The sequence below is a fragment of the Epargyreus clarus genome, unplaced genomic scaffold (assembly GCF_041222505.1).
Source record: "Epargyreus clarus isolate Ecla_fem2 unplaced genomic scaffold, WU_Ecla_fem_2.2 ptg000007l, whole genome shotgun sequence".
NCBI classification, from domain to species: domain Eukaryota; kingdom Metazoa; phylum Arthropoda; class Insecta; order Lepidoptera; family Hesperiidae; genus Epargyreus; species Epargyreus clarus.
Window position 1 is genome coordinate 23,302,919 of NW_027332215.1, and position 26,099 is coordinate 23,329,017.

A 26,099-nucleotide genomic window follows, 5' to 3' on the forward strand; every position below is an offset into this window, starting at 1 on the left:
CTATTCATCACTATATCGAAGCAATAGCTTTAATTATAAATTCTAGAGTTCGTCTTATAAGTGTAGAATGAGTGTGACTAATTATAATCTTAACGAAAAATGTCTTATGATAAGAACTAATTAATAGATTATTCAAATTTCAGGCCATTTTTTGATTAATAGAAGTATCAGGCTTTAAATAGGGTTCGTATTTAAACTTTATCATACAAATCTTTAGCTAAGTAAGCATGTATATTATATCTATAGTATGTATATCTTATAGGAAGATGTAGAAGATTTACACGCAGTATTTTGTGGCCGAACACAATAATTAGGACTATAGTCATGTAGCAACTTTCGAAATAAACAAGCAATATAATTTTACAGCAAAACGTAGAGCGAGGAATGACGCCTATTTAAGTCTCAGGCGTCTGAAGACAACACGATGCAAGGATCATAAAGCTATGTGCTCCGACAGGTGTCACCTACCACCTACCACCTACCTGAGTTGCACGGCGCGGCGTTCCGCAAGCATTCGTGTTTGTAACTGCGCGCGAAGCAGATCGCTTTGCGGTTACGGTCGTGCGCGAAGTGTAGTATCGTGTAAAGTTAACTGAAGTCGGCAAGTGATGTCCAGAGACAATCCCAGGTTGAGTCGGCTGGGCGTGCTGGCCCCCGCGGCGCTGTCGGCGTGCATGGACGCCTCGGTGCTCGCCGTGCCCGCCGCCGGCGCCATCGTCTCCACCGTGCTGAAGGAACTTAGCAAAGCATTCATGCTGAAAAAGTAAGCTCACTGCATCTCCATGCAGGTTTAATTGAAAAACGTACTAACACAATCAGAAATATTAGGTACGATAGACTGTGAATGCACTGCAATTGTTTTGCGTTCAATCCGTGGTTATTTGTGATGGTAATTAGAAACCATTGTTTGTTTACATACAAATTAGAATATTATTGCGAGCGGCGACAGTTGAATGTGATTGAAATACTATGCTTGAGTGAATAAGTTAATTGACTAAAAAGAAAATATAAGTTGTATAGATTTTCCTCTGATGATTGACAATAATTGATAATATTATATCGGAATTATAATGAGGGGTGGATGATCTAAATATTAATTAAACTTTATTGGTGAACTTGTAGGTAATTTTGCACACAATTTCTTCTGTTTGTATCAAAATAAAATTGTATTCTACTGTGGACGTAGTGATAATAGAAAGATAATAAAATAATATTCGATTTAGGTATTTACGAAATATTTTAACGTAAGTATTATAGTTTCCAGAAATACTTAAATATCATATTTTATATTGTTCATAGTTTGAGTGGATACCCTATTTAAGATTTGCTTCGCTGAATTGTAAACGATGTTTGTTATTATTGATAAAAGCTCAGTTGTAAACAAATACAAGAAATGGTTTAATAATCCGAAGTAATAGTACCAAGAAATAGTAGATTGTTCACTAATACATTTTGCAAAAAATATTTGTAGGTACCTACCTATATCAAATTTTTAAATTGTAAAGGAAAATTGCATTGCATATAAGAGTGCATTGACATCCATAAGTTACAGAAATGTTCACAAGAATTGTGACGTAGGGACAACACGGCCGTGGTGAAAAATACTATCACTTTCTGGCCTTGCAAAGGATGCTTCGGAGAATGACGAAGAAAAAATGCCGGACGCAGTGATGCGAATCTCATCTGCGAACTTGTTATGCGAGAAATGTTTAAATTCTTCCTAGGTAATTAAGTAAGGACTCTTCAGCCAAATAAACCACAAGCCGACAATTTCACTAGCTGCATATGTCGTGTAAAAAATCAGTTAAAGATGAGGAAACGATAATTTAAAACGCATATCCAATAGTACGTTTTTGTATAAGAGATATTTTTCGTCAAAAATTGAATTTTAAAATCTAAATTATTATGCGTAAGCTTATATTATCTGAATGATTGCATTCAGATAAAATATATAGTGCATTGGCCTGATTAAATTTTATTTTATTATCAATTTTTAAATTAATGAGTATTATGAGTATTTAGGATTTTTAGACTTGTGTTTATCCGTTTCAGATAACTAATAAGGTAGATATGTTTATTAAAAAATGTAGTTAAAATAGAGTAGTATTTTGTTTCCTTGCTAAATAATATATCTTAAGTTTTTGGCGAATGAATGTGAAAGAAAAACATTAACATCCTAAGGAAAAATTGTCAAAGAATTGCCCCACGAGACTTAAACATCGAAAAAGCATAATGTGGCAGATAATGTAATGTAGAGCTAAATCAGTAACACAGTTTATTGCTTATTACAAAGGTATTTAAGGCAAAATCCTATTATATGGACGAACTTTACTATTTGTAAAAATTAATGTGGTCGTATGTCGAAAACGCAGTGATGACAAAACTGATATATGTAATTCACGATTCCTAATCCGGCATATATGTGGGCAGCGTACTCGTCACGAAAACGCAATCGTGCAGCGGAGGTTACCGACGCGCGGTCACAACACGCTTGAGGTCACTCCCAATTCACACAACATCTGATCTATTGACAGAACACACACGAGGACCGACTTCCCGTTGCTTTCGAATTGACTTTGAAATTCGTCACTTCTGAGATCATCGATGCACAGAGGAAGTAGCCTCCGACTGGACATCAAGTACACGGGACATTTAACGCAGTTATGATTTCGTTGTGGTTGTTAATGGACTGTTACAAGGTCAGTCGGTACGACACGACAGAAAACTTGCGTAAGATTTAGAACATAAACAAATCGTTAGATTGCTCTCTCTATGTCAATGATAAATATTTTCATAACAACAATAACATATTTTTAAAATTGAAGTTCGTAATTGATGAAAATAGCTTCCGTGTAAATATATTATGTAAACGTTAGCATGTGTTACGGCATAAATACAGATTTATGTAAATATTGGATGAGGTCGTGTGAAGCAGTGTTTTTCAGTCTCATCAATAGCACGACCCCATATGTAAAATATCGCAACCTGTATCCTTTGCTGTATCTAATCTGTATTCTATTATATTACAAACAATTGTGCATCAATTTTATTTTTATTTTTACAATTTCCTACGTGTAGGTTAAATACTTAACTTAGTACGTAAACCATATTTTTTTCCAAAGATACATAAATTACTTAGCCTTACTTAATATTCATTTGAACTTTACGAGGGATCTCGAGGTTTTGCGTAACAGGGGAGGCGTGAATTGATATCTAAATCTATCTCGTTCATTATGAGATAAGCAAACAGGCATTCGAATATTTATTATTTTAAAGCGCAACAGGTAATTGAAATCCTGATTGAAATAATGTTCTGTTTGTTTGACAGAGTATTTAGTACGTTTAATAATTAATTTAAGTAAAAATTCCAATGTTTAATCTTGTTAACAGAATAATATATAGCAAACAATTACGTCAATTATTAGTTTCAGTTACAAAACTGTTTGAGTAATTATTGATAAAACAACTTTATTATATATTTAAAACATGAAATTAAATACTAAATTAAACTATATACAAATAATTAAAGTACCTAAACATAACCTACAATTTTAAAAATGATATCGGCTGATATGAAAAAATATGAGAGATATGTCCCACAGACTTATCCTCGCATCGGGTGAACAGAAGGCTGGCAGCTATTTCGCACAAAAAATTAGCCTCGCTGTACAGCGAGGTAACGCTGCCAGTGTTCTGGGCACTATGCCACAAGAAAGGGTTTTGGACTACGTTTTTATTTTATAAGTTTAATTTTGTTATTATTTAAATTTTAACTCATAAAACTATATATCCCAATAAGAATTATTTATATACCTACCTAAAATTAATTAGCTTACATAAGCAATCGTTCGTAAAAATTAACGTAGTAATTTATCCTTGATAAGAAGTAAAATGTACAAAGAGGTAATCCTGTTCGTGTCCTCATTAATACTCTACGTACATCATCGTAGTAAGTACCGAATGATGAATAATTCAGTGCGACACCGCTAATTTGCAGTTATACCACTCTTTGTTCCCTATCGGATGCATTCATTTGGTTAGCTAGATGGTCGGTTCATTAATTGTAATGTATCTTCATATATGTAGCCTATAAAATTTTAAAATATTTTTGAAATAAATACTTATCGACATCATCAATACTGTACAGTCTGGATAGTATCTACAGTATTGTCATGTTGGTCATGTCAGTCATATGTCTCATAATAATTAGAGTTTAGTCTACTATTGGCCAAGTTGGTCATGTGCGCGTTAATAGACTTCAGACATTTGAAAAAAAAAAATGTGCACAATATTGATATACTTAATAATAATTCTGAGTAAAAGTCTACTAAATATTATCAGTAAGTAATACAAATTATATACTTGTTTTAACAATTTGAACCTCTTTCTCGTATATATACCTACGTGTAAGCCTATGCGGGTATTTTACACTTAAAGTAATTGACATGTTAATATTTATTGCTCTTTGTTTTTTTATTTGTGAGTAGGCGGTTTAGTGTTTCCCTACGGTTTCCGCAGTTCCGAAGCGTTCTTTTAAATATATAAAAATATAGTTACGTATGTTTAGGCACACGCTGTTATAGATCGCAGTAAAACGATCATTTATATGCTAAGTTCCCATTTTATGTCATTGTTTGTGCCGTACCTTTACGAGCTTCTTACTCATGATAGTACTAGTAACAGTAAGTGTTGAGGTGACTAAGTTAATTAAATAATAAAACTATTCAAAGAACTTCATATTAGACAGTCAACATCAAAAGTCGATGACGAGATGCTGTTTTTCAAAACACTTTCGCACCATAACGTCGCTTAATAAGATTAGTAAGAGTTTGATGAACATGCTAAAAAAACAAATTAGTACTAAAAAAATAATATAATTTAGTTTGATTTATTATTTAATTTTACTTACTTTTATTTATTTTTTATTTAATTAGATAGAAGATTTATAATGTTAATATTTTTTTTTCATAATATAACGAATAAATAATTATTTAAAAAGTACTATAGTCTCAAGAGTAACTACGGGTTCTCGTGGTTAAACAGAATGGTATCAAAAATATCTTACCCATTTGGTACATGTCAAAAATATCACTGAATACTATATAATGCTTATTTCGATGCGCCGACTATACCCGCAATGAATTATTGAAATAAATTATTAACCGTCCTTTAGGTGCACCTATTGTGTACTTTTGTGTACTGAATCATTGAGTTAGCTTAGTGATCTTTCGATGTTTTATTTAGTTTTTATGATCTTTACCTCCTTGTTTGTTTAATTTTATCGCGATTCGACTATCTGCTTAGATAACGTATAAATTTAGGTCAATCGGTACATGTTTAATAGTATTAGGTACTACAATTGCTTTGAAAATAATTCGAGCTTAAGGTGTAACACCGTAGTACACATCGGTGGTTGTACCCCTGCCATCGCAATTTGCTTCAAAATGTGAGTGTCATATTATCAACGCGTGGTAGAACAATATTCTTATAGTGTATTGTATTGTATAGTCGTAGTCACGTGCGATCTTAAAAAGCAGATTTATTTATAATTTAGTACTTATTATGAGAAGGTATACGTCATCTAGGCTAGTATAAAAATGAGATAGGAATTAATGGGTGTCTCAATACGCACAGAAGAATTATAGATGTTTGGTGTCCATAATTTGGCCATTTGGTTAGGCACCTTTAGGGTGCGGTCTCATTGATGGGCTATCAACTAGCAACTGAAATATATTTCGTATAACAAGAAAAGTCAATTGCCATTTAGTGTAATTGGTTAGACAGAAAGTTTACTAGCAACTCGGCTAGCTACTGCGATTGTTTCTCCTCGATAGAATATCTATATCTATATCTATTTAATAGCTCCCTATGGAACCGCGGTCTTACGAGTGTCTTTAAAGTGAATCAAGGCATTCAGATATTACGGGTCAAGAAAAATAAGACATTGGTAATAATATAATGAATCGAGTCGAGATATTCGACTTATGTGTCATTGGAATCATTTGAATATCCAGTAATAGCGACACACGCCACGACACATTGATCTTGGAGAAAGACCCGTAATTTGGAGGTTAGCTACCAAGTAACATGATCTTTCACTAGCGCGCAGCCATGCGCTATTACTGCCTCTACTGCGTTTCAATAAAGTAGAGAATGGCGTTTCAAAACGGGAGCTCAACTGACCAAACTGGAGATACTGGTTTGGACTGAGCTCGTCCTACGAATACTTCATGCTGACACGGACACGTTATATTGTCTGCTACTTATTGCGGGCATGATCGTGCATGTCCTCAGTAATTTGGAATATTACTTCTGTAATTGAAGAAATTACATTATTATGGGTTATCAGGAATCGCGCGCTCAAATGCACCAGTCATGTCCGATTGTAGGTACCTAAAGGCACTTTGGACTTTCCAATTGGACGTCGTTATGACCGTACGAGTGGTTCCACGAGATTAAGTCAGGATTCAGTTTTATATAAATTAAAGTATTGGTATATAAAATTGAAAATAAGGAAGACCAAATCACGATCGTGGTCCGATGATCGGGTTTCGTAGTATCTATAAGTATCCCTTGAATTAATTGTAGTGTGAACTTTTCAAAAGAACTTCTTTTTACGCGCTTAGGGAAAACTTCTATATGATTACCCTTCTTATTCATTTTTAATATTATAGTATAATCAGTTTTACTATGCTTATAGCTTGGACTTTTTCATAAATTAATTTATCCGCGATGTCAGACGTTTCCGTTTTGCGCGAACAAAAGTCTTAGCTTTGACTAATTACAGAATTTATTAAGCTAGTAATCAGTATTCATTAGTTTTAATAAAAATTAAGAATGAGTGGAACATCCTGCAAACTTCAACCTGAGGTTCGTACCATTGATTTCATAGAAGACATGAGATTGGTAGACGATAATTATATATTACGGAATTTACGGACGATGATAAAATACAATGACGACATGAGACAGGTTTGTTCGTCAGCAGTTGATGTGTTATCGGTCGTTATTCATTAATTCTGTCGGTTTCCCCAAGATCAGGTGAGAGGTTGCAACGACATTTCTCGGAAACAAATTGTACTCAATGACGAAATAATGATGTAGATCCTAATAGGTTAAATAAGAAAAAAGCACCAAATTGAGATACATAAAAAGAGTTTCGATATGATGGTTATGTTAACTAAACCATCATTTTATGGCATGAAAAATATAATTGTCTTTTATGACAATGCCATTTTTAAAAGAAATATTGACACTTTAACCCGGTGGTTATAAGATGAGAACCTTAAGAACAGATAAAATCGAAGACTGTTTTTACGTAAGTGTAACTTAGTGTGTCACATTTCTGGCAATACTTTATTAGTAACGTTTCTCCAGCAATATCAATCTCTAACGGGAAATTGATAATCTGTTGTATAGATCATAATCTGGTGTAAATTTAATCTTAGGGCCCGTTCACATTGGGTCGGCCCGACGGTTGTAACGTAGACTATCAGATCTTGATGTTCTTATTATAATGACAATCTATCTGCCTGGCACCACTAATGTGAACAAAACCCACTTTTGTGGCTTAGTGTTGAAAGCAATTCCTATCAATCGGCGAACTAAAAATGTTGGACCTACCTAATGTGAACGGGCCTTAAATTTAATATATCGAAAAGTGATCACCGTAAAATCGTAATTTGAAATTATTTATAATTAAAATACTTATTGTGGTAGTGTTTAGATACAATAATGGTTTATTCTATTAATAAGTGGATATTAGGTACTTGATAATTTTACGTTTTTCAAATCTTTATCTATTTCAGTTTTGTATGTATATTTCTCACTTCAAAATAAATACGATTATAATTATAAGTTGGACTTATACTAGATACATACTTTAGTAATAAAATATATAAAGTAGTATATAGTATAATACATGTAATTGTCTATTCATTACTTTCTAAAATTTAGGTCTAGATACCTAAAACCTACATCACGATAAGACTAATCAGCAATCCAAACTTTATGATAAGGACATTGTACCGAATAAGGAAAACGACGAATGTTTTGTCGTTTCCTTTATCATAAACTTTTATGGTTTATAATAACCCATTTTGAAATTCGTTGAATTATAAAAATCTACATACAATTAGATTTTCCTGCTGACATCCCACATTACGAAATCTCTATTTCCCTATCTCTCAGCCGGATAAAGTTTCTTAAAATCACCAGCCGAATTAAAAATACCAAAATTCAAAGTGCCCTTCAGATTTTCTTTTTTGCGAAGGCTACAATACTAATGTAATAACGATTCTACGACCCATAGTGTAATGAAAATGATCTTATTGCAAACTGAAATGTCTAATGTTTTTATTTTTCCATTTATACAAACGAATTATATTATTAACAGGAAAACCGAAAAGAAATTAATCCCATTTTTTCTACTACTTTTTTTGATTAGTGTTTAAGGTTTTTTTTAATAAATAACTGTTTTCACCAGCTTTTTAAATATTCATAATTTTTCAGTTTTCCTAATGTATAGTGCTTTTCCTATTTTGATAAACCTGTGTCTGGGGATTGGGGTACATAAAAACCTTTGTATTAGGTCATACATGGAAAGTTACACATCTTTTGACTAATGGAATATTTATTCAATGGATCATCGGTATCTCAGTAAATCCGCAAATGAATTTATGTAATTAACATTTAATGCGGCCATACCTCATCATACCTTAGTATGGCCGCGTATGTGTACATACGAGTAGATAAGTGTGGCTTGTAATGTCCGGTCTCTGCATAGATAAATAATCATAACATATAAATATAATATCTGCCTACATACGTACATATGCCTATTACGTTATAATAAATATTCTGTACACCAAGCCTAAGATGTTTATTGTATGGGTTTTAGGAACATTTCGAAAAGATTAGAAATTATAATTATGACAGCCTATACTATTTAATAATGCCCCTTTAAAGAAATATTGGCATTTTTTCGTGTAAAATCTATCTTTAGCATTATAGATTATAGGAGCACCAGTGATTTGGTCATTTTTTTACCTGAAAAATTTACATTACCGTAAGTTTTTAGGGTTCCGTACCCAAAGAGTAAAAAAGGAAACCTATTACTAAGACTTCGCTGTCTGTTCGTCTGTCACAGGGCACTATCTCCGGAACCGTAATAGATAGACACTTCAATTTCCAGAGGATGCATTACGGTGGCCGCTATATCAACAAATACTAAAAATAAAATAAAGTTGAATATTAAAGGGGGTCTACATATAACAAACCGGTATTTTTCGTCATTTTTCGATCTAACTTTTAAACCGTACTAGGAAAACGGTTGATTTTTTTACAATCAGTTAACTACTATAACTACTATTATATTAAATACAAATAAGAACAATAAAACATACCTTAATATGGTTATGTTCTAAAAATAAGTAAAACATAATTAACATTTGGTGGTACGCAAACCCCCATGTGCGAGACCAACGCGTATTTTTTTGTAATACTACTTATATGTTTTGTAATTAATATTTTTATGTAAAACTGTAAATCATTAATTAAAACATTTATTAGAATGATACATCTGATTGAAAGTAAAGAGTTGGTAACAAGGAAAACGAATCTATGTTTCCTGAATTCATATAAATTATTTTACGATGCAAACATCTTAAATTTAACTTGTTAACTTCACGATAAAATAAGTCCAAAAATACTAGAGATTGTATAATAGATAGACTTTTTTAAGCTCCTGACATGATTATGTAGGGTATCCCAGGAGCGTCTTCCATGACCAAAAATATATCAACTTTAACTTAAAATTGGGGTTGCAGGTGTATTAGTCGTGAATCCAAAGCTGATTGTTATTGCAGATGGTTCCACGGGATCATGTCTGCGAAGGAGGCGGAGCATCTGATCATGGAGAAGGGTCGCAACGGGTCGTTCCTGGTGCGCGAGTCGCAGACGCACCCCGGCGAGTACGTGCTGTCCGTGCGCGTGCGCGGCCGCGTCAGCCACGTCATGATCAGGCGACAGGTGAGCTTTAACACAAGCTTCTCTTTACAAGCCCGGAGTTTCGTTAGAAGTTTTGGGCATTACCTCTTTTAGATTAATTTCGTCTATTTCAAATAGTTAAACTAAGATAGAACGATATTTATTATTTCAGTCAGAAAAAGCATTTGACAACAAAATTGTTGCATCGGGTCGTCGTCGTCGATGATGGACGTTGAAGGATCCGTAACTATACGTCCATGGGATTTCGCATTCCAAACCAAATAGAATAGGGTTTCTACATGAGGTCGACTAAAAAAAATACGGTCTTACCCAAACCTACACGAAATTATAACCTGCCGGCCTTACAAAACCTCTTAATCTAGAATTAATCGATGCGGTGGTTATACCACCTTTAATGTATTTGCTTTTATTATTACTTTGTTTATGTTGTTATGTTAAACGCACTGCTAAGAGTATACCTACTCGTAAATCTGTATACAAATAAGATCTAGTAATTAATGCTGCAACTTTTGCGTCGCAATTAGTTGCACAATTTTGTTTTTGTGAGAAATATCATAATCCTACCAAATTCAATTAAAGTTGCCATGTGTGTACACTGCACACGCAACTCGTAACGTACGGCAGGCTACATTTTTTACTAAGGTCGCTGATTTGGCCGCCCGCGTACGATAGACCGTCATTTATAGCTGACGTGACCATATATATGTGTTCTCGAGCAGAAGTTGCGAATTATTGTAGAACTAAATTGTAGGTATCCTAATACTTCGTAACTTTTTATTTAAAAAGAAAGCGATACCTACGTAATGAAGTATGGAGAACCTGTCTACCAATGCAGTTGTTATATTATATATTTGTAGGCGAAGATAATCAATTTAAACTTTCCATAAATTGATCCATGGTCAAACACAGGTTATTTTGTTTTGCTGGTAACAGCGAAATATAGACTCTCAAAGAGGAATTGTCCTGCGTAAAGATGGATGTGTGGTCAAGTATAGCGGAATTCTTACACAACTGACCGTAACGAACAAAAAGTTCGCGTTAATCTATTCGATGCCTGTGGACAAATGTGTTTTTGCTCCGTCTCAGGATCAATCCCACCCACACGAGATTTAGCACAAGAAAAAAATAGACGCATTGTTCAAAATTCATCGTCTCCGTGACAAGAGAATATTAATTATGGATTACTTATTTGAGACGACGATATATTATGTCTTTGAACGCCGCCTGATCTTGATTGACTCTGCCGCTCGGAAAAAATATATAATGGACATCGAGATATAATATGATTAATATGTCAGGATAACTATAAGTGAAATACAAAGCTGTCTACAATCAGAGATAAATGAAGATATAAATAAATAAACGCTATACTCATGCCTGGTAAGTGGTAATATGGATGTCTGTTCAGCAGGTATTTAGCTAACCCTTTAATAGGTATGTTACGGACGTCGAAAAGTATTATTTTATCATTTGTAACCTTATTTCTGTTAATACGTAAATGTTGAATTTTATCATGTATAAGCTTAATTTGCTAAAGTCTAAATACTTTAGGTGCACATTGCGAAGCACGAAAGTGTTATGTTCAACCCCATTTAGAGGGAAATAAGAAATTCTCCGTAAGACCGTAAAGCCGTAGAATTCCGAGAATAATTATAATGCAATAACAAAACATACAATTTAGTTCTTTTTGCCAAAGTGCATGCGTGTTGGGAACTGCACGTAATGAATGGTTCGCACGTACCTCTATTATTGTGTTTTTTTAATAAGGTATTATTTAAAGTTTGCTTTTTTAAGCACAATATAAATATCAGGTAAATAAGTTTTTGTGAAAAAACCTATGCTACCGGAAACCGGTATAGAGGTCACCAAAATTTCCTTCATAAAAGACAAGTTTAGACAAACATGACAATAAAAAGAATATAGGATTACGTTTCAAGAAATAGATTTCCTAACAAACATGACTTTTTTCCTATCAAACTTAAAAAGAAAAAATAACTGAAAATTTTATTCAATGTTGGTATAAACTTCCCTAACCTAAATTATATTTCTATTATTTCAATTAAACCTAATAAAAAGAACTTTTTTCGGTTGGAGTTAATTGACCATGTATAAGTGTATTATGACAACTGCAAAATCCGCTATAAACTTTATGAACTCGGTCAGGAGATTGATTAGAAGATCCGTTAATGCCGAGTACAAGAGGTGCCACTTACATTTTTTATTTAACATCAAATTGAAAATAACGGGGTTACTTTGTATGTAGGCAGCTTAATTTGAAGAATAAAGCCGTACGGCTATCAGATATTATCTTCTTTCATTTTTTGTTTTATCACGCCTCATTCGAAAACATATCAATGTTTAAAGCAACATGAAATGCCATAGAGTTTTAAAGTTAGTGGATGTCTATTGTATATGAATGAATATATTTTAGATTGTATGTTTATATACTATTATATTTACAGAATTGTGATTTATAAGTGTTATTAAAATGAAGCACGTGGCATCGATTAGGTACCTATATATTACAATTTATTTACATCAAAATTCGCAACACGTACTCGTAGTATCTAACATATTATGCTAGACCACGACACCACCACACGAGATTATTCCAAAAACTGAATCATCTTTTATTTGTTTAAGAATGCTTTTGTTTTAACTTGTAAATTATAAAAACAATTAGGAGCGAACACATGGCATGTCGAGTCCGAAGCAATCAGTTCATTCTGTATCATTATCTGTAGAATTGTAGCGTCGTGACACTCACATAATGAGAAGCTAATTGTTGAGCCAGTTTTTCCACGGCGAGAGGTGAGATGTATAGAATTGCTCGGAATCAATTATTATCATTGTAACCGCTATTGTGTTTGAAAATTTTCATTTGCATATTTTATCTTTTGTTAGTAGTTAGATATATTTCGGTTAAACTTTACTTATATCGTATAATTTAGCAGGTATTATTGTATGATATACATTTTATTCCTTCATTTGTTGTTATATCTAACCTAACATAACTCTGTCTGTTACATTCTAGCTTGTCTCAACTTCAATGGAACGTCTCACAAGGGGAGTTTATTAGTAACAAAATCATGATTGGGCTTACTACGCATGCCTTGTGTTATAAGATTTGCAGAGTACTATAATACTATTATGACTAAAATAAATAAATATATTCATTATTAAGAAATAAAGTGACATAAAGCTTATCTGTACCAAAGTTCTAAATACATGATGCGTTATTGAAGCAGAAGTCGTTGAGATGTGCGGATCAATGAATGGGCGTCGAAACTGGTTCTGTATAGATTGGCAGATCCACGTTATAAATATTGCTCGATTTGGTTTCTTACAAAACGTGTTAAATTTCGTTACGGGCCTTGACCGTGACTCGCAAATGATTATAGACATTGTTTATTTATAATTTACGTAAAGTATGTAACTTGAAGTAATATTTTGTTAAACAATTTGGTGGCTATTGTGTGTAGGTACTCGTATAAACATGTGTACGAGTATAAACCTATTTCTGCCTTTTAAAGGCAGTGTTCTGGTGTAGTGGACGTTTAATATTAGGTGCAATCGTTCTCCATTTTTACAATAAAAAGCACGAGGTATTCTTTAAGTTCATTTGTGTGTAAAATAATGGTGCAAAGCTGTTTTATACATATTTTTGGGATTCATAGCTCTGACATATTGACTGATTTTTGTATCGTGCAAATTAGCTTAATAGACTGATTTTGAATTTAATCACAAGTACGACTGTAATTTCATAGATTTGCGTAGATTGTTACATATTTAAATATATTTTTTGCGCAGTGCTTGTCACATGCCCCTCTGTCTACAAATGTGCGTATATAATTTTATGTTTGGTTATATTATCGATCGTGTCTATTATTATTGAAGTGCAGTTTTTGCTCTAGCGGACTCAAACATCGAGTCGCGGACTCGCGTGGGTGGTATCAATGACTCGGTTCAAGTTCTCAGCCGCTCGACACACACGGACCGGAAATATGTGAATTCTTATTTTACGAGTCTCTTAGGAAACTCGAATGATTCATTGGACGTATGCAAAAATGAATGTTGTATATGTATGAACTAAATCAGTATCCCTTGTGACCAATATCGATAACTGAAAATCGGTGTAACTAAATGTTTTTTCATGAACAATATATTTGTAAAGCTTCTTATTAACTGGAAGTATTTGAACATCTTTTGAATCATAACATTATATACAAGCATAACCAATAAAAATCGTGAGATTAATCCACTATATCCTAATATTTAAATTCATAGAATTGTGTAAAATAATATATTACCTACATGGATAGCAAACACAAAATAAAAAATGAATTCGTCCTTTCGTTTAAAATTATATTATTAATTCTACTTATTTAATATTATACAATATGATAATCGGATACTCCAAACAATACTAAAATAGGTTAATCCTATAAGATCCGTCTATTAAACATGAAAATAAAATAACTTCTGTTACTACTGTTATTTATTGACATCTATAAATAAATAATATTCTTTAAGACGACGTAGGTATTCCATGGAATTGTCTACGAATGCTATTTTGCGAAATATCTATAGAATTGTGAACAACGATGTGAAATGGGTAAATGAACAATATAAACAGCAAACACGCACGCTTTAGTAAGCTGCATTTCCGTGGCCTAGTACTCGTACAATGGAGTTGCCTGTCACATGCGTAGGTCTTGTGATGTAATGCGATAGTTAGAAGTAACAGCTTTGTCATACGCTTACAGAATGACGATAAAAAAATATGTTGACGCTATTAATGCGGCCTCGGTCGCGAAGGCTGTGTGTCATACAGAATATATTATAATGGAACATAACATGTAAAGTACGTGGCGCTTTGTTTACTTACGCCTGTCGTGGTGGCCAAAAATTCGTTGTTTGGTAAAATTCCGTCGATGTAGTATACCTAGCACTTGGCAGGTTGTGGATTAAATTTATTTTGCACCATTTGAATTGCTAATGGACTTATTTTAGATATCTTGTTGACGATGCCAATTAGATCTGATGCTCAGGTTACACCACTGTCTTAAAGTAGCCGTTTTATCATTTCATTAGCATGTACATATGATGATGATGTGTGAGTAAAATTAAGCACTCGGAAGGTTGTTATCATGTCATGCAAAATATTTTCAATAATTTCGACATGTAAAAGAAAACAGTATGTAGTAATAAACGCTTTTTATCTACGATGATTTCGGAGCTGTCAGGTTTAGGTTTGTTGATTTTTGATCGAATCTAGTATATTTTAACGATGTACAATTTAATGCGTATACGTACATTGTATGTATGGTATTGCAAATAGAACACCAAAAAAATGTCTAATGATTTATATAATATTGTCAATATCGACTGCATTCCTTGCAATCACCAGACACCGTGTATAGAGAAAAGACTATATGAGACAGTCGTTTCTATACTTACGGATCGAAGAGATATTTAACTTTATAGTAGAATGTCATTATTTTGGGTTATCAAGATATATTTAGACTTTGTATCGGAATAATCTATTAGTTTTAAAGCCGAATGTTTTACATGTTCAAACTGGCAGTGCAATATGTTGCACTATCGTTATGCCCCAATACCAGGCGAGCAGAAATCTCGCGGCGGTTCAATTATGCAGTTTGGATAGATACAAATAAGATGGCAATTTGAAATTCTGATGGAAATTTGACAAAAATGTTTTTTTTTCTCACTGGCCTGCAATCTAAAGTTACATGTAACTTTATAAGGTCATCCGTGGACTGCACTGAGTCATTGCGTTGACTGGGCAAATTCTCGGAACATAGCTCTGGACCTTATGCATAAATTGAGATGATCGTGATTCATAATATTTTGACTGCACATGCACGCGGGAGGCCGCCCAGTATTACAACGTAATACTAATCATTATTGACGTAATTTTTAAGTATCATTGCGAAGGTAGTTTCGATTTTCCCGACCGCAATGTATGCACGTTTTTACAGTAGATAGATATTTACTAACATACAAAATTAAAAAATGTATGACTGTCTGGGCAAAAAAATAATTAGTAATTTTATACAAAAATAATAATTAATTTATATATAAAAATAATTTTACTAATACCGATAATAATATAATGTGTAATTTGTGTTTAGAATTTAGCTAAAAGTATATTTTCAAACAGGGCTATTTTCAGTCTAGGTTTATTGTTATAAAATAGAAAAGAAAACATGCAATACAAATGCATAAAAATGAAACAAAGTATTACTGAAGAGAAACATCGCGGGTGGGCGCTACTAACATTATTAGTTATTTTTTTGTTTCTTGGAATTACTTAAATTAACACGTATTCTTTTTGTTGTTTTTAACCAAGTCACCTAATTGATTGCAAAAAGTGTTGCATGCCCCTAAATCATGATAATCACCTACTACTGACAATAAAGCAGCGATAGCCTAGTGGTTAAGAAACTCAGCCTCTCGATCGAGGGGTCCGAGTTTCAAATCCTACGCACCTCTGATTTTTCAAAATTATGTGCGTATTAGAAATTAATTATCACTTGCTTAAACGGTGAGGGAAAACATCGTGAAGAAACCTGCATATCTGAGAGATTTATTAAAAAAAAATCTCAAAGGTGTGAGAATTCTACCAATACGCAATTGGCCAGCGCGGTGGACTATGGCCTAATCCTTCTCATTATGAGAGGAGACCCGTGCCCAGCAGTGGGACAGTAATGAGTGTTGATGATGATTGATGACCGACAATATACTACTGCAGTAGTAATGAAGTCATTTTAAATTACCTTTATTATTACCGGTAATATGGATAATGAATTGTTGTACGTAGGCACCTATCGCCTGCCTTGCAGAAAATCGGTTGTTGTGGTGTTTTGCAAACTTCATTCCAACTATAATATGATGACAATACTTTTTTTCACTATCAATTTAAGGGTCGCATTTGCAGGTGTGAAGGCTCGGGGGCAAGGAAGGAGCAGAGGCTCCTAATTATGTTCCGACTGAAAAGGATCATTTTTATTTTTAAACCTTTAAAGAATGACTACTATCTAATAGATTTCAACTATGTTTGGAAAACATGCACTTAATACTGTTTGGAAAAAAATCTTATAAGTTGCCATCGAAATTTGGATATTTTTCCGTTTTGGGAAGGAGTAGTCCTGCTTGTGTTTCCCTAATCCTCATCAAATTAGCTTATGGTACCTTACCTTATGGTATAATTTAGTTAATTTCCTGCAAAATTATTGACTCACTGCATTTAGCTGATTCCTTCCTTGCTAACGTATGGCGATATCTATTTAAAATGCAGATTAATAATGTTTATCGCATTTTTATTTAATAGTTGGAATAATATTACAGGCCAGCAGTCATGTGTATTGCTTAACTTGTGGGACACGTGTTGTGGCATTAAATTAACACGTGTTATTGCACCTGACACGAGAATCTCACACGCCCATTTCAATACTCACGTGTTTTCACTATAACATTGCTTTTAGATAAATTAAAATCAGACAGTTCCTATTAACATTTAAACAAGAAGGTTTCTAAATCCGTAGTTCCTATATATGAAATTAAAGAGCCTGATTCGTGAGCGAATCGAGATCATACAGTGTGATGACAATTGACCAAGTGCGAGTCGAACTAAAAATTAGAAATTTCTACGTATTATAATTTAACCGATAAAAATGGTTGCGGTTTCCTGTGTGGCGACTGGCGACCCTCTTTTAATTTCAAGCTATTTTTTATTTTTGGTATTTGTTATTACAGGGGCCACTCAAACAAAAATCAAATGTCTATCTATTACGGTTCAAGAAATAGAGCCCAGTGACAAACGGAAAGACAGCGGTGACTTAATACTAGGGTTTAGTATTAGTTCAGTTTTATTCCAAAATTAACTTTTCCTTAGGACGTTATTAATTTCCCTGACTTTTTATGTACCACTGAGCATGCGTTGCTCTCTAATAGTGGCTGTTCAGGAGCAGGGCAGGTCTGAAGAATGATCCTTCACTGCCGAACAGTAGACGAGCTGTAGTCCATCCGATGGTAAATGGTCACTGCAGGTTTTGGACACCTGTAACCCTTTCATATATAACCGGGGTTCTACCTGGAATCGATCATAGGTACATTGATATATATTGCCTTAAAATATATAAGTTAGATGAGTAAATGGATAGCGTCTAACCGAATATTATAATTTATTCAGACTTAGATAAGTTGAACTAAATTATTTACTCAGCTTCGATATTAAACCTTGGCAATATTTTTTTTATAAAATTATCAGTATGTTTATTAAATGTTATCAGTTTATGTTTTTGCTATGGAGAAGAAACGGCGCAAAAATCTTCGTAACTTAAAATTTTCGAAAGGGTTTAATTTAATTAGATGATGGTGTTTGATATTGCTTCACGGTGTATGTACGAAGGAAGTAAAAACAAACGTCATTTACATAGCCCACGTTAGTGCCTTATAAAAACTAAATATTTTATCGAGGATATACATCTTCGTATTATCTGCCAGTTGTTAGCCGTAGGAGATGATAATATCAATTTAATTCGTAAGCAATATAATTTATTAGTGCATTCTTATTTCAGTGAACTTTTCATATTCTTTAAAACACGCTAAGCTTAGATACTTTTGTTTGAGTATTTATGTGCTATTTAAAAGCATTTAACATGTTAGCCAGTAACTGGTACCAGTCTTTATCAATCCATCTGATCTTATGAGCAACACAACATGGCATAGGAATACAAATTACACTTCAGGTTGACCTTAGTTATCGGGAGAGACTCTAACCCAACCATGGGACAGTGAAAGGGTTCCAACCAAAAATAATTTATTTTCGATTTGCTAATTATAATAATGATAGGTTTATTGAAATGGGCTTAATCAAATGAAAGTGTGTCACTAGCATGAGTAGGGTCGGCCTTACCGGCAGCTTCAACCTTCGCGGAGACAATCGTAAGCTAAATAACTAACAAATATACAGATCAAACCTGTTTTCAATTTCAACTGCCCTAGAAAATTGCAGCACTCAACTACCTAGGTACATAGGTAAATGGGATGCTAATCATATACCTTATTCATTCAATATAATATTATTTTCGGGGTAAATCAGTTTTAGTCACACCGGTATTTTTTTAATTAGTGTGATAAATTAAGAAATGAGTAATAATATAATTGTAAAAATGCAGAAGATAGATAAAATGCTTATTATACGAAAGATAATAAATGTGGTGCAGGAAATATTTTAAAAATATTATTCAACTTAAGTATATGAATTTATTATGATTGCATATATAATATGATCTAGGATATAGATGGATATAAATGGTAGATGTAGGATTGTTTTTAGCAATCTTGAGTCAATAAGCCATGCGATAACAGATTTCATTGTGCCCAACTCTCTTTGTGCTGATACAAAGTCGGTGCATCGCTTGCTACATGCAGTTACAATGTTGCTACGTCCATTCGACTGCATCGTGGGTACCAGGATATCATATCTCGGTGATAACTATGCAAGTGGCAGCGTATGGGGCGTTTCCACGTATCACACGTAGGGCGGAGCTGGACCAGTGCATCACGGAGTCGAGCTCGGTGCACACGTATGTCGCCACGTAGGAAATCTATTTTATTATTATGTTTATTAGTACTTCAGCAAATGGAAGTTCAGTGAACGACATCAATTATCACGGTGCTGTAGGATTTTAACATAATTACGCAAAATTGTGATTTATAATTAAACGAAAATTCTTGATATAAGTGTTCGGTGTGTGCACAAATTATATTTTTGTATTTATTTTAACACTAAACTCATATAATTACAATAATATATAACACAACAAATCTTAAAATTTTACGTAATATTAGAAGTGCACCGCACATACAATCAATACTTTGTAATTTTAAATTAATTTTGTCGGACTCAATGCCTTTGATGTGCATATGACTCATATTATTTGCGACTGCTTATTTTATTAGGAAACATCATCGATATACTACTAATAAAGACGGGAAACATAAATTCGTAGTAAAATTCGCTGAATCCAAACTCATATCTAGGAACCAGTCGTAAAATATTCAAAACTCAATAAATACACAATCAAATGCCAGACGGTGAGAAAACATGCATAATAGCAGGTCGGCTGACGTCACTTGAATCTAAACCAATACACGGGGCCAATGAGATTGTATTAATATTTCTAGTGCATATTTATCTACTCAATTTTAACAGACCCCTTGCATTAACGTTACACTCAGGCTGTCGTATGGGTATAGGTCCGGTATGGGTATAGGCTTTAGGCAATCATTTTTTATAAGTTAATTTCTTTTAACAAAAGTAAGGTTGCGAGCAAGTTGCAAATTTGCCATTTAAGCATTTAATATTATAGTGATACATTTTACATAATATATCATTATAATATAACATACTTCGTACGATGCACAACTAATAAGGTAGGAAGGTTTTCGAAGGTAGAAAGGAGCCACGCCAAGAAAAGGACGTCCCCCGACTGGGAGGGTGGAGTGGCGCGGATTAGCGCAGGTGGATGGATAACGTTACAACAATGCTATTTTGTATTATAAAAATCATGAGCCTCGGATTAGGGACATAGGTAATGATCTTAAGTAGGGTCAGCAATGATCTTAAGTAGGGTAGGAAGACCTATATGAGGTCAGCCACAGATACCTCGACACAGAAGCATCGACAATTTTTTTATGCCCTTTACTATAACCATCCAAACCAAAGCACTTAATATGTTTGTTCTGAGAATTGCGGCGGTGATGACGCCGTCGAACTACGAAGGCGCCATCTTTCTTCGCATTCTACCACTCTACCATTTTTATATGTTTCTACGCCCCCAGAGTAATAACGTTGATTTTGAGTAGGAATAGACTAAGAATTCTGTTTGGGATTGGTTAGTCATGATTGTAGTTAGTAGTAATAGTTAAACACAACAATTGAACGTTATTTGCTTAAATTAGATAATATAATGTAAATATATTTTTTTATTAACACTTTCTAGTTAAGCAACTCAATGAAAGTTTATAATTTGGTAATTATGAAATATCGAACAATGGGAGATCTTTAAAACTAGTTAAAAGTTAATAAAACCAAGGAACTAGTAATTAAAACTTCAATATTTCAAAGCAATAAGAGTACTGTCGTTGTCTCGTCAACCTATTATTGTCCCACTGCTGGGCACGGGTGTCCTCTCACAATGAGAAGGATTGACCATACTGCACCGCACTGGCCATGTGCTTATTGGTAGACTTCACATTCGTATAAAAATATTATTTTTAAGATATTTTTAATATGCAGATTCCTAACAATGTTTTAAGCCTCTTAAGGCTATCAAGCTGAAAATTAAACTGTGCCACTGCAGTGTAGGACGCTGCACTGATATTATTATTATCGTCAAACATAAGCAAGATAATGCAGTTAATTAATATTATTTGTTTTGTTTGGTTTGACAATATTTAGATATGTTATGTTATCAATAGAAATATTTGGAAAAATATATACATATGTATGTATCTATATAACCACTGAGCAAACTTTTTAACTTTCAAAAATATATTTCATTCTGTTTCCTTTGTTAACCGACTATCCTTAATTTTTTGACCAAATTTATTTGGTAGTAATTAACGACCTTAATTAATATCGTATCCCCCAACGAAGACTATTTTAATGTAATTAGATGAATGGTTTCATAGTAACATTCTATGACAAGTTACATATGTATATGCAGCGCCACGAGGTTTCACATCTTTTAAGTACGGCACTCGGTTTACATTCTGCAACAATGTCTTGCAACAATGTAACTGCCTTGTACCAGGACTGTATGAAGTGACACATGATCATTTCCAATATCACCGTTTGCGTTACTCCATACGCTGTTACTTTGTATTTGTAAGATACCGCCATTACTTGACACAGACAGTCATATAGGCACACACACACAATCATACTGAAGTGGAAACTGATCTTGTCGTCCACACATGCGCATGTACTCGTACAACCATGAATCTCTGTCTCGTCAGTTAGCCCTAATCCCCAACCCCTAACACACTTCACAAATTAAATGTTGAAATTTATATCTTTGTTTAAAGAAAAAGTAACACTTTACGAGTTACTTCAAAAGTATGTATAAATTTGTCGTGAACCACCCCATAAAATTACTCTGTAAGCCGATACGCTACGGTTATTTAGCACCCTCCGGTATCCGGGCAACAGAACTTTGTGGATGTTGGGTGTAGGTATCGTTGCAGCAGTGCAATCTCAATTTATTCCGTGGTCCCCCGTCAAATCTTACTTTGTATGTGTGAGCTGATTGCATATTTATCTGGTAAGCTCGTGGCACCTTTATCATCGAATTTAAAAATTTAAAATACAGTTTATTCTTAAGGAAGTTAATAATAAAACCCGCGATAGCCTGGTTTGAATTTCGGGATTACAGACTGGGAAAGATTTAGATTTTTGTCAAGTTATGTGCGTTTACATTTTTAATATCATTTGCTTAAATTTTGAAGGAAAACATTCCAGGGAAATTACATGGGAGTGCTGTAAAAAGTTTTCAAATTACTTTAAATTATGTTAAGTGCACTTGCTAGCATGGTAAACTATGGCCTTATTTCTTCTCATAATGAAAGAACCTGAACAACATGACAATAAGTTGATATAAAGTAATAAAAATATACACATTGACTCAGTTATATATGTTACGTGTACCATGAATACTCAATGTCAAAAATTTAATGGTAAGTAAATTAATTAGGTCGTACATCGAAGTAAATGACACAGGTCGATCGTCTGAACAACCAATAAATGCCTTTAAATAAAAATCATTTAACGAAAAAATATTTAAATGAAATATGATAAAACCGCTCACACATGACCGCCCGAACACGTCATTCGACCGCCGACGAAGAAGCGGACATTGCAATTTTGCCGATAACGGTGCAACATTGTAGTCGTTTGCTACCAGGGAATTATGTAGTGTAGAAGTTTTTAAATGTGATTTCTCGTTTGATATGCAGTCGAGACGTCACAACTCACACACTGACAATTTTCCGCCACTCAACTAGTTATATGCAACATCGGACAGATGTTTAAACGTGCCATTAAAATAATAATATTTCAAATCTTTCAATTACTTACACAGCATGGTCAATCGACAATTATGTTAGCTTTGTATAAAAGGAAAAGTGAATGCTGTAATTGATCTTATTATTTTTACTGACGTAGGAAATACAGATACATATATAGTCACTGAACTATTAAAGTTCAAGTTTATTAACAAAAAAACAAATTGAAGATTATTCCCAATATATCTCGATTACTTGTACTTAATTTATTTTAAAACAGCTGTAAGTGGATCAGTCTTCTGTTTGTGTAGCTTTGCAAAATTGAATATTCGTGACTGACGTAATTTATCTGTGATATACATATAACACAGAGATACTACGAGAGTACATCCCCTAAACATAGGGTGAGAAAAAACGGTGACTTAGACTGCTTGTGGACTTTTAAACTCCCCTCTCCTTATTTAACAAAGATACACATTATTTTCACATTTATGTTACATAGCTATGAAATTCATCTCCACATTCTGAATAAAGAAAGAAGAAAAAAAATATATAATTATATCCTCTCAATGTTTGTGTAAATAAGAATCATTTTATTTTATTTTTCTTTTGAATAACATTTCGAATATGCATTAGCGTCAGATGTTTTTTAAATATTTATTTAAAGAGCTTTGCCTCCTGGCAGTGTCGCTCTGTACATACAATATAATTAATTTATAATAATATAATACGATATAATAATATGTTAACTATTTCTTAAACCTATATTAACAAACTTGTATAGGTCTCTAGCAAAGTCTCCCTGGGGATGAGCTAGAGCATTGTTACAGAAACCAATATCTGACACTGTCTGTTTATTAAAAATCAGATTCTAGTATCAAGAAGATGTGCAAAACATGTGATAGGGGTGAAACACGCTAAAACGTTTCGTAAAGTATTAGTGGGAGGCAAATTTGGCAACGCACTCAATGCTTTTTGATGCCATGCTACGTGCTCTACGGACCGAACCCTCGGTAACCAAAAATGTAAACTGTTTTGGGTCGATTGTGTGTGCGCTTGTATTTGACCTTTGTAATAACAAACACTGATTTCTTTACTTGCCCGGTTCCATTTGTAAAATAATAAAATAATCAGTACTTGCAGACATGCATTAAAAATTTTAACGTCAATTATAATTATGATACAATGACATATCAAAACGTAATTTTAATATTATTCTTTATTTTAATGGGCCATGTTCTCGTTATAATGAAGCAGTGGATTGGATTGGATTGGACACATGTGTGCTCGTGTGTTGATGTTACACACATGAATCGCAACCAAGTGTCGGTCGCGGCTGCACTTATGAAGCATCGATAACTCTGCCTTGCAACATTGTATGAATCTCGTACTAGGAGTGTGTAAGATGAAAGATTTTAAATGAGAACATGAATTTTCACACAATATTCATTTTAATAATAAATAATTATCCCTTTTTAAGATATCCCAAAATTTGTGAAGTAGGTACGTCTAGTTTAAGGACCATGATAAGACTGGCACTCATTTTACTATAAAATTGGAAAAATGCACCTGAAAGGCGTTGTGGGCAACTACGGTAACCCATTTCAAATGTAATCGCGATAGTTATAATTATAATCATAATAAAATTCTTCTTAATCTTATTCTAATATTTTAAGTTGAAGGGATTATTTTCTTGAATACGCGACCCAATCTCTTTAAATATCTCTCATTGAGCAGTATTTTAAGGTATAATTCATAAAAATCAGTTACCTACAACCGGATATACAACTTGACCTCGCTAAACCACCGAGTTTCATACATAAGAGAGGTCTAATAAAGTGGTCGTTATTGATGGAGGTGAAATACAATGACAGATGTTTATTTATTATTTATTTTTTGTTTTAATAATGTATGTTTTTATGGATATTTAAGTTAAGTCGTACCATTAGGGTCGACATACATAAATGCGGTAGGCGCGGTGCTGCAGGCTGCAACGATAGAATGCGTTAAAGCACTTTGTCGCTACCACGGGCGGCGTCGCATATTATGGCGGCGTCGCATATTATGGCGGCGTGGCACCGCAACGCTCTTTATAAGTATAGGCGAGTATCAATTCAGGATGTATGAATAAATTGCATCATGCAAGGGGAGTTCTTCCTTAACTGGTTAGGATTTCGTTCTCCGTGAGTGCAATCTAAGTGCAATGGGCTACTAGGCCATCAGAACACTGTAGGAAATGGATAGGTCACAAGCTCCACTACTTCCGTGTGGCGGGAAACGGTACTAAAATAATTAAAAATGTTTTTATATCTAGGTTTTTTTGAGTAATTATTTTGATGCGATGCATTTTATTATATTCTTTAATTAATATTCTTTAATAAATTAGTCCTGTCCAACTAAATTTTCTTCTTAAATTTATATTTTACGAAGAAATTCTTAGGTCTTTAGAGTAAAAGGGAGGCTTGCTATATCTATCTGAACATTCGCTGTCACAGTAAGTAGGCGGGCGTAGCACCTATTGGTTGGAAGCACGAAACGTTAACTCACCTCACACCACTGAGACCTAGATTTTCCCGCCAAAAACTAGTGTCTATATTATAAAGAGATCTCGTAAGTAATGTATAGGAAAATGATAATATTTGGTGATTTTAAACTATGTATTTCTTATTTAATCAGAATTTCCTGAAAAAATGATTTATAGTTAGTGATATTGAAAATCCCAGTAGCATTTGAAAAGTTGGCGCACATGCAGTATTGATTAATTTTCCAGCAGATGATATCGCCGTCCCACTCGGAGCATGGGCGGGTACACTAACACATGCTTACTACGATTTCAGTGGCGATAAACATATTATTACAATATTGTTGTTTCATCGCTCTTCCAACACGCAACAGATAATACAGAGCAGCGGAGCTTAATCAGTGTGCAATCGATGCAAGTGCAACTGAACAAGTATCTCATTTTAATATTTTTACGAGAGTTTCGCTTTCTTACA

At 33.7% G+C, this 26,099-nt stretch overlaps 1 protein-coding gene across 2 annotated transcripts in view; it reads left to right on the forward strand.

Annotated features, from left to right (window-relative positions):
- Positions 1 to 497: 497 nt before the first annotated feature.
- The window catches only part of LOC140743704 (tyrosine-protein phosphatase non-receptor type 11), a 51,450-nt gene continuing 25,848 nt past the window's right edge, over positions 498 to 26,099 (forward strand). Inside the window, exons 1-2 of one of the 2 annotated variants that reach the window (XM_073075199.1) lie at positions 498 to 763; positions 9,867 to 10,029. In XM_073075199.1, coding sequence (XP_072931300.1) covers positions 609 to 763; positions 9,867 to 10,029 — 318 coding nt within the window. In that variant the 5' untranslated portion in view covers positions 498 to 608. Of the gene's footprint in view, positions 764 to 7,263; positions 7,319 to 9,866; positions 10,030 to 26,099 lie in introns of those variants that run through there. The other variant, XM_073075201.1, reaches the window with a different exon arrangement.